The sequence below is a fragment of the Manduca sexta genome, unplaced genomic scaffold (genome assembly GCF_014839805.1).
Source record: "Manduca sexta isolate Smith_Timp_Sample1 unplaced genomic scaffold, JHU_Msex_v1.0 HiC_scaffold_1573, whole genome shotgun sequence".
Taxonomy (NCBI): domain Eukaryota; kingdom Metazoa; phylum Arthropoda; class Insecta; order Lepidoptera; family Sphingidae; genus Manduca; species Manduca sexta.
In genome coordinates this window covers 1-11,055 of record NW_023592451.1, presented here as the reverse complement: position 1 = coordinate 11,055, position 11,055 = coordinate 1, and the positions used below count along the sequence as shown (strand labels likewise).

Here is an 11,055-nt window from a genome sequence, read left to right as displayed (position 1 = left end):
TTATTTCCAATATTTTTTGCTTATGATACACCTTTTACATAGTAACACTTTTAATTCTACTAGAACATAATATTTATTCCGTCCTACTATGAATAAGGGCTGGCAATATTTTTAAAAATAGACTTTTATTTTTAACAAAAATAAAAAAAGAGGTAAAAAGCACATGCCAATCAAACATTGCTACTGGTTTGGAACGTGTTAACTGGGCGGAGAAAAACAGCTGTTGATATTATGAGTCATCATCCCACAGTTTCTTGTATTCCTAACACAGGCAAAATGTCGAAAGCAAAAAAAGTGATTGAAGAAGCAAAAGAAATTAATAACCCTGAAATAGATTTGGTGGATAAGGGCATATCAAGCCTCGACGAGATACCAAGCTTGTGTGAGTGCACAGTCAAACCGGTTTTAGTCTAATATGTACCGTAATAAACCTGTTTCAATAAACCTTAGTAGAGCCCTGCAAACATATTTTTTATATTTTGTTTATATGATCAAATTATTTTGTATCAAATTCTAATTTGAATTTCGAAAGTATTTGTGAGAATTTATTATTTAATGTTCATAGTTTAACTATTCATCATAAAAAAAAGGTAAAGTAACATTATTTTTAACATTTTAACATTTTAATACTGGTGATTGCGAGGCAACGGCGCTTTTTTCCTTGAACGGGAAAATTTAGAGGATTATTATATTCATACGCTAAATTTAAAATATGACATCATGCGACCTCAGCCCACGAGCCACGATGTATGACTTCATTTGTAATTATTAATGTATGGCTGAATAGAATTTATTTATGAACTAATGTATTTTTAAAATCGTTTGATAATAATATTAATTATATCACTTTCTGACTGAATGAAAACTTTTAAATGCATCAAATATTTTGATTATAAAACAAACTATAACTACTTACTAATTGTTTTTATCTTATTTTACAACAATAGTACCAAACCAAACCAAGTATATAATATACATTTACTGATAAATCACTAGATGAGTTCATACTTTCTTATATTTTGTAAAATTGATTCTATTAATAGCTAACACAAGTTTATTTCAAAATTATATTAATGACAGTTGCATTTATATGTAGCCTAAACCCAGAAAAAGCAATATAAATAATTTGTTACGGCTAATCTTCAAAAGCTCATTCTGGTATCATACCAATGATTTTGGGTTTATAGCATGTATACCAGCAAACAAACCTCTTTTGTTTTTTAAATGTCAGAGGTTATTGAAGGAGACAAATGCATGTTTATATTGAGCAGACAAGTTTTATGAACCAACATATTGTATCTGTCTTGATAAGTTGTAAACTTCCCAGGCATTTGCATAACACTGTATTTCTTTTACAGTCACTCTTGAGAACATAACTCGTCTCTCCCTCAGTCACAATAAGATACAAGTGGTGCCTGCAGCTCTTGCTAACCTTGTCAACTTGGAGATCCTGAATCTCGCCAACAATCACATCCAAGAGTTACCAGTCAGTTTATCGTCACTGCCCAAGCTACGGATACTCAATGTGTCCCTTAACAGGCTTTACACCCTGCCGAGAGGGTTTGGATCATTCCCTGTGCTGGAAATCTTGGACTTGACATACAATAATCTCAATGAGAAAACATTGTCTGGAAATTTCTTTATAATGGGTAAGTATTTTTGATATTATAGCTTAGCTTGCAACTCTATTTGGGTTAATGTCCATTAATGGAAGAAAACACAGACTATGCCACTCACAGATAATACAGCTTTATAATATAAGTAGAATTTTTGTAATCCAAACAGTATTTTGAATATTATCCCCTACTTTCATACTTTATGACTTTTATTATATAAATCTAGATTTGGTTATTCATGGCTCTCTCCCATTAGGTAGTAAATCAAAATGTATGAATTACAGGGGAACCATTTAAAAAAATATTCTTTTGGTAAATATTAAAACCATTTTTCATCAGCTGTTTATATGTGTATGAATAGAAATATTTACTTTCAGACAGTCTCCGTGCATTGTACTTGGGTGACAATGATTTCGAATTTCTACCACCTGAAATTGGAAACCTGAAGAATTTGCAAATTGTGAGTTATATGTATTTTTTCCTGCTATGTACAAAGTACCTTGATAAGGTGTATGAGGAAAACCTATAAGTACAATTACATTTGTATTAATTATGAAAACAAGCTACAACATATTGTAAAAAAAAACAATAAATATTAACACAAGACAATTTATTAAAGAAAATTACCTAATTATGTAATTAATTCTTATATCATACTGAGATCAATAATATGGTTGAAAAGATATTCATTATAAGCTGTTTTCTAGTTAGCACTTTTATTGTACAATTCCCATCAATATTTCTAATCAACTACACAGTCTACCTTGCATATGTGGAGTGTTAGTGGCATGCTAATTTACAGTAACCTTGCAATGCAAGTGAATCAATTACACCACCCTGTATATAACATTTTTGATGATAAACTGCAGAAAGATGGTGGTCCATCATTTACAAAAGACTTTTCTCAACAAATGTGATTATATAATTATAGAATGTACTTTAAACCGAAATAAATAATATTATCCGTTATTTTCAGCTATCAATGCGAGAAAACGACCTTATCGAAGTACCACGAGAGCTGGGGCAGTTATCGCGACTCCGAGAGTTGCATCTGCAAGGCAATAGGCTGGTGGTACTGCCTCCTGAAATCGGTAGGTTGATATCTGTGGATTAAACTCAATTTGAAAAACATTGTTGAATTACCACAATTTTTTACCGACTTCGAAAATTCAATTCGACTGTATGTTTTTTCAATAAATGATCTCAATCGCTTTTTCCGATCTATCTCAAAAATGGACCAATCAGAATAAAGTTTTTCTTTGACATGCTTACAAATTAGTTATTTTGTTTGGTTCACTCTTGGAATCGGTTTGAATATTGAGATAGGGATAGTTTATTAAAAACGACATGGCATATAATAAGTTTGAAAACAGGATCGACCTTTTAAAAAGGATTATTTTTCAGGATCACTGGACCTAGCCAGCAATAAATCCGTGTTGCGATTGGAGGGTAACTTCTGGGTACCGCCAATAGAAGATCAGCTGAAGCTGGGACCATCTCATGTGCTGGACTACTTGCGATCTGAGACTTATAAAGTGTAAGTTAATTGATCATTTGTATTATACTTAGAATTATTTATTGTAAAACTTACAAATATTTTAATTTTTGAGCTATCAGCCCTTGCATTTAACCTTAGGAAAACATTTAACTCCTTACTAATAAACCCTGTAGATATATGTCTGTCATCGTCACAACCCTTTGTCTTGCAAATTTAAATTTGACATTAGAGCAACGTATCCAGGTGTACCTACCTACACATAATTTGTTCGTAAGGTTGCGTAAGGGGGGTTAGTGTAGAGTCTAATCCATCTTTATTAGGCTGTTGTGCAGAAGAAAACTGCCTAAAATTAAAACAGCTATATTATATTTCACCTGTATACATGGTGGATTTTAGCAGAAACATTCTATATAGAAACATGGGTACAACAAAAGAACATGTTATACAGGGTGCTTGTTGTATTTGCAGACTGTACAGCCGTCACATGTCGGCCAAACCGCCGCCGCCTGCGCAAACTCTAGACAAGAGCAAGAAAGCGAGCCGCGCCGCCTAACATCTAACAAGTGTCATCAGTTCATACATTAGCCAAAAATAATTGAGACTAAATGAAGATTAGAATTTCTAATATAAACTAATGTGACTAAAGAGATTTATAAAGAAAAATAACCTTTAAAACCACATTAGTTTTGACTAAAAATATTTCGTCAATTTCTAATAGACAAGAGAATAATTAGTTTTAAGGCTTACTAAAATAGAAGATTGTGTGCAATACAAGTGTATGCGACATTAAATTATATTTTACTCAGTTTAGTTTTAGTCATGACTACATTATGTAACCTGCATTTAAATACAAAGAGAGGAAAGCTATAAATTTTTAAATAAAAATAGTGAATATATTCAAATCTTTTAGAAATATAAATAAAATGTATAAATTATATTTGAAATAAACAAGACAATACTTAGGAGTTAAATGTAATTAAACACCAGGTAACTTTTAATTATGAGATATTTCATCCAAATGACTTAAAATAAGTATATTACAAACAGGATATTGCAAAAAAAGGGGTATAACAATCATTTTGATCAATACAAACCAACTTAAATACAATAACCATGAGTAAAAAACATACTTATTTTGCAACTTATATATAATCTGGTAAATATAAGCTAGAATACTAATTTATAGAGATATATCAATGAATATTAGACATTATTTCAGGAGAAGTCACAATCTGTTTTCTATACTTTTAATTCTTAAATGGGGGATTTTTAAACCCCTTTTTGTGTAACAACCTGTATATATTGTAACTAAGTTCTCAGTTTTTTAAAACAAGTATAATTAACTTTGTAGGATATATTTTTATATTAAGCAATACCATAACATAGGTATCAAATATTGTCAATACATGGACGCGATTACTGCCAATTAAATTAATTTATTTTCAAATGAATTTCAACATGACACAACAAACTATAAAATAAATATTTGTGGTTATCTTTACTTTCTGACAAGGAAATTCTATGCCTTACATCAGAGAATTGATTTAGATGCATTTGGTGCTATAATTAAATGTTGTAATGTTTGTTAACGTACAAAAAACATTTTAACGCAATTAAATTATTACTAACAATATTTATTTCATTTAAAATACCTAACTATTCAGTCCCCTCGTTTATACATTGAAGTTGATTTTAAGAAACTCTCAGCATTAAGTAACTACAATGAGAAGACTACAGGTCATTTTAAGTTCCTTTGTAGAGTTACAAATGAGACTGGATAATTTAAAAATAGGGACAACTCAACTTCGCTACAATTAACATTTTTTTTAAGTTAAGGCACCGTTTTGTAACAGGATATCTTAACACTTCAAGGTTTTCAAAACTACTTAATTTAAAATACTTTATCCATTCTAATTAGTAGTCGTCGTTTAATACCTTTTCGTTATATTCATGACTTACATAAAAATATCAAACAATTGACAGGAAATCTTTTTTATTGGAAACTTATTTTTTTTTCCTTATTCTGAGCATATCTTTTTATTTTGTATGTTAGTTTATTGTTATTTAATAATATTTTTAAACATCCGTATTAAAACTATATTAGAGATCAATATATTTTATCAAAATCGAAAGCTAAACATCTTAATTTTTACAACAGACCATTGTTCGAGACTGAAAGGCTAAAAATAAATGAACAAACTGTTGCTATTTGTCAACGACTTGCTTATCTTATTTTGATCATTGAGAGTACAAACCTCAGAAATTTACTCAATGTTGGTCAATATTTTAATTTGATGTGGAGTGTTGAGTCATATTAAGATAAGCAAAGTTTGAAATAGACTTCAGTAACACAGTATGTATTTTTAGTCAAGGGATCTAAGTAAACACACACCAGTTCATGCGTACATGTATGTAGTAAAAATATATGCAAAAAAAATATGAAAATGGCAGAGTAAATCACAAAAAAAATCGTATAAAGATTTCCAATGTGTGGTTTGACCTATCTTATTTGTCACTGCCTATGAATATTACTTTTAAGTATAATCTGTTTTTTTCTTCATACTTCAAACTTGGCATAAGCAAAAATACACAGGTGTTTTAATTGCCTAAATAAAAGGTCATATTTTATATAATATATTAGAAACAATAATCGAATACTGAATACCCTGTTTAAAGGTCCCTCAACTAATTTTACATAGTGAATAAATAAATTAAAAAACTTAAGTGAGCTTAAATTTTACACAAGATGATCTGATATTAGTATAGATGACATGGTATTCAACAACCTCAGTAAGATATTTAGAAACACAGTAAAAAATTAAGAATCACGTAATTATGTTAAATGTAAATTATTGTTTTAAATTGCTTAATATTAGCAACAANATAGAAAACTATTAGAATATAACCTAAGAGTTCAATTAGCCTTTTTGTTAAAAATGTCTTAATTTTTTTTATTATTCAAAAACACTTACACACAAGTGTAGCCTTACAATTCAATAGATCTAAATAAAAAATCACACATTACACCATAGGTTACCTCAGAATGACGTACACCACACCCAATTATTAAATGAATGTGTGTTGTATATCTAATATGCCAACACACATTTCACTTTAAATTATGTTATTGGTTGATACAATTTCCACATTACTGCACTATCATAAGGTCTAGAATAGACGTAATTGAACTTTTACATGTTTATTAAGCTCAAATGGAAAGCCTCAAAAGTCATAGAACTCATACTTAGAGGTAATCCGTTATTCACAACAATTCTGCACACTTTCAAATCTTGCAGGACATGAGCCAATCGTTACATCATCAACCAAGATAGCTCAATCATCATCATCACTGTCATCATCGTCTGATATCTCCAAGACCCTGGTGGAGTTGGCTATGGGCTGCGGTTTCCTGATTACGCTCCATAGAGAACGCATATGCCTCGTAGTCCATCACTTCGTCATCGCTGAGATGAGAGTTACCTTCTACGAAGCTTGCAAACCTGATTTAAAAAATATAATGTCCTTACTAAGGTGTTTAATTTGTCACAGTTGTATAACAAGTGTAATTTCTGAATTTGGTATCATAAATTTGGTTTATAACATGTAACCGTTTTTTGTCCCTAAAATAAAATAAGTAAATGGCTATTATCACCAACAAAACTAAGTCTAGTCAAAATTGAAATCCACTGAATCAAATATCGAAATTGGATAAATAAGCCCTTCTGCAAGTTGTTATACAAATATGATATTCATAATATCACATAACAGGTGAATGGTAGTTCAGAAAATTAAAATCTTTTAGACATCATATCATCCACCCTCAACTTAGAATACCGCCATTTTGGAACATACACTTGTATATTTCAGCGTAAAGATAAGTATGTTTATTTTGGTGCAAATAGGGCTGTAGAAAAACCTACCACCGTCAGTCAGTATTAAAAAAAAAACATTTTAAGTCACCTGCCGCTATCCCGGCTAGTGCCGGGTTCTTCCCTACGTAATCTTCTTCGCGGTGTCCAAACACTATCTTCTTGTACAACCCTATAACAACATGATTTACGACTCCATTTAGTTTAAATTCGACTTAGTTTTGTTGGTGTCAAGAGTCATTTTTATGTAAAGCTCAGTTTGTTAGATATTGAAAATCTATAAGATTTCGTGTTGACAGTGTGTTCAATTTTGATTAATATATACATAGTCCATTTCCTACACGAGAAATTAGGGATTTTTAAGAATTAATGTAACCAGAATCAAATTTCATCTGCCACCGCCCACAAAAATCGATTGCAGACACTTTAAATATAATGCAAAAAAAATAAATACAATCACCTCTTGGAGTCATGCAGTTTGAGCATGATACTCCATTGCGCGCAGTCGGGGCTGGAGCAATACTTCCGCAGATTCTCCAAAGCCTTCTTCGTCTCTCTGGCTCCTTCTTCATAATATTCTTCATTGGTTAAAAAGCGTTGCTTGGGCGGGAACTTGCGACGCCTGGTAATTTATTTATTATGTAAAATAATGTAGCATAAAATTTCATTAAATTGTAAATTTTTTTTATTACAGAATGTGAGGAGTTTATTAGAACATATTTATTACACTGAACAGTAATTTTGTACCTCTTTTGCTAGTACCAAGACACATATAAAAATAAACAAAAGTCATACGTACCAGTATCCAAGTATTTTGTACTGCAAAGATTCCGGGAAGTACTTGGCAACGAGGGTGGTGATGATGATTGCAGCGGCCGCCTCCTGGTACTCGCTGCTGAAGAGTATCATCAGTACACCAACCATCTACAATAACAAATATGGTATCAGCGTGTTAACGACAAACTGCGCGTGCGCATCACACCTCTGACTGTTAGAATAAAAATCAATGATCCTAAACATTGTCTTTATTCTAAAACTTCTGTAGTCGTCTTATATCAAATAGTAGTCATACTGAAGTCACAAATAACAATCTATGGTTTAGCTGTCCTTCTGTATGCAACATTAGGTAGCAAAACTTTATACCCATTTGTCGTGTAGTGTACCTGCAAAGTCCACATGACAAGGTTCTTGCTACGCTGGTTCCTGGGCGGACCAATCCTGTAGCACACCACAAAGCTGACGAAGCTTACTATCAGTGTGTACCAGAACATGTATGTCTGGTAGGAAACCATCAGGCTGCGTATGTTCTCCCATATCTGCTGGAATATATACACACCAACCGTCCAGCCACCGATCAGTATACCATAGGTGAGGTTTTCTGAAAAAAATGGAAATAGACAGTTATGAGGGCGTCAAAAACATCAAAATAAATTCGAAAATATGACGAATTTTTGAACAAATTTCAGTTTATTACACTGACTATGCATTTTTATGTATGTATTAAATAAATGGAAATTTTAAATCAATCTACAAAACTGATAGAAAATGAATTAAACATGGCTTAAAATTGTAAAATTTTTTATTGTTGTACTACAATCATTTAATTTATTAAACGAACTTACCTTTGGGAGAAGCTTACTGACATGTACACCAGAATCATAAAGGAGGCAAAAACTCCAACAAATATTCACAGAAGTAAAAGAACACAGGGTTACCGCTCAAAGATTTAGATGCAAATATCAGTCCAATACCCAAACACATGAGCAGCACACGCCAGAGGTCCACTCCTAATAAAAATTTAAACATTAAAACATTGTATAACAAATATAAAGATGGTTTTACTTACAATAAATACAAATAAGTATTACAAAGAGAAAACTACTAATAACAACTCTATTATAAAATTATTTAACAGAAAAAAATATTTTATTCGATAAAATGAACATTACACAGCAGAATTTTTTTATCTTTAATTCTATACATATTAGATACAAGGAAATAGAACAAAACATTGGCAATATTAATGAATAATTGTCTGGAATATTCTTTAGCAAAAGCTATACACAATTAGTTGAGTGGTGAAACAACTATCTATGATAACATACACCAACAAAAAACATTGAACAACTTCGTTGCGAGCAAATCAATAGTGTGTCGTTCCTTTGTATTCAATGCAATGCATGTCTGATCATACAGACCAAGTGTCATGGTCTTTTGTGCTTTCTTCTGAAACGGATTGACCACTGACCATCCGTAACTGTCTTCTGTGTAGGCTTGATATACTTCCTCTGCATCTTTCCCCATGTAATATCTGAATTCGTCATTCTTTAATTTTATATGAAACTGTAACAAAATATATTGTTTAAAATATACATGTATATTGTAGTCTATTCGCATGTTGAAACATGTAGTAAAAATTAAATGTCATATAATTACTTAATGCACTTAAACACAAAACTATCGAGTTTTAGTAACAGTATTGTTAATAAGATTGATGAGAATGCTCAGTTTAAAATAACTACCTTGACTGTTTGCCACAAAGTAAACAAGCTTTTAGATGTGCCTGTGTAGCAATAGATGTCAAGAGTCTGTTTTGCTGACGCTGTTGGCACATCTCGCTCTATACTTGCAGGTCCGCTAAGATAGTGAACTGAAAGAGAAACGTTACATAATAAAACAAGGAAAAAGATGGTTAAAATTATTTTTTGTTAAGTGGTTTTTGGATTAGTAGCACAATAGATCTAAATAACATTATTTTTAACAGATAACATTTTCAATCTTATAGAATATGCACTGTAAATTAATATTTAGTTACATTTCCTATAATTCCATAAACCAAGCGGCAGTAATATGTGTTGGTCAAACTTTAGCTGAAAAGCTAATCTAGATTCATACCAGTGGTGATGGCTGAAATTTTCGAAAAGGAACCTGATATAACATAAGATAAGTACTAATATGCATCAATGCAGTCTGTAAATTGTTTTAATGACAATTAGATTTTACATATGCAACGAGAAAACATACAGGAATCAGATTATATGGACCATTCGCCACCCAGAGTGGATATTTTGATTATACTAGAAAGTTCTAAAATATAATTTTAGCAGAATGAATAGCTCATAACAGCCAAATAAAATTAGTATCACGCATCCCGGAATTACTTGTGTTGCTGATAAATACATAGCATTATTTAAAATTATCTCTTCCTTCAGTTATATCAGCATTAATTGTAAACTTTTGTTACTTTTGTCACAGTTATTTGTGTAAAAAATATAAATTGACAATTATTGAGTAATATATTTTATTTATTCATAAAATATCATTAAGATTATACGATATCATACAAAGATTCACAGTTACAAATATACGTAAACAATAATTTGATGCAAGCAGGTAAACTGTTATGATGTAATATGTTTACGAGATAGTTCACAAATAGCTACTAAATTGAAAAGAAAACAGGAAAAACGTTTTAAATAAACTTACCGACGTAAGGTAAAGAATTTGCATGTGAAAATAAACAAATAAACCAGAACAATAACATCACAATGTGCCTCCAGCAGGCCATGTTTATTTTTCTAGTTGCAAATTACCTCCAACTGTACAGTTTCGTTGGACGTTAGTAGATTAACATAACGTGTTTGTTATCGCAAGGAAAAAATATTCAGCTTCCAAAATTAGAGCATGTATCCACGCGCGTCAGTTGTCATAAATCAAAAACAAAACCTCGCATTGACAAATCGAGAATAATAGCTTAGGGATGTGTCTTCGAAAACATAGAGCAACGGAGGTTGGCAATAGGGATGAAATTGAAATCGATGAACCAACCGATAAATAAATGAAAAAGGTAGGTAAAACACATTTCAATTAAAAGACTCTTTGGCTAAGCTATTTTTGAAATTCAGTCGTAATTTTGGTGAGTTTTCATAAACTAAACTATTCATTTAAAATTGAAATTTGCCACATGATAAGTTTTTTTTTTAAGATTACACGTGTCCTATAATTAAACGTTGTTTGTAATCTTGAGTAAATAAAATATATTTACTATGCAAAAATTACATTATCGTTTAGA

General features: G+C 31.1%; 1 protein-coding gene and 1 pseudogene across 1 annotated transcript; one reads left to right on the top strand and one right to left on the bottom strand.

Moving 5' to 3' along the window:
* Positions 1–172: 172 nt before the first annotated feature.
* LOC115445732 (ras suppressor protein 1) lies at positions 173–4,010 on the top strand. Its single transcript, XM_030172122.2, has 6 exons — positions 173–382; positions 1,359–1,649; positions 1,994–2,076; positions 2,593–2,707; positions 3,021–3,153; positions 3,583–4,010. The coding sequence occupies exons 1-6, from the start codon at positions 232–234 to the stop codon at positions 3,665–3,667; spliced, it is 858 nt and encodes a 285-aa protein (XP_030027982.1). The 5' UTR covers positions 173–231; the 3' UTR covers positions 3,668–4,010.
* A 187-nt stretch (positions 4,011–4,197) lies between these two features.
* LOC119188389 lies at positions 4,198–10,734 on the bottom strand (annotated as a pseudogene).
* Between the last annotated feature and the right edge of the window lie 321 nt (positions 10,735–11,055).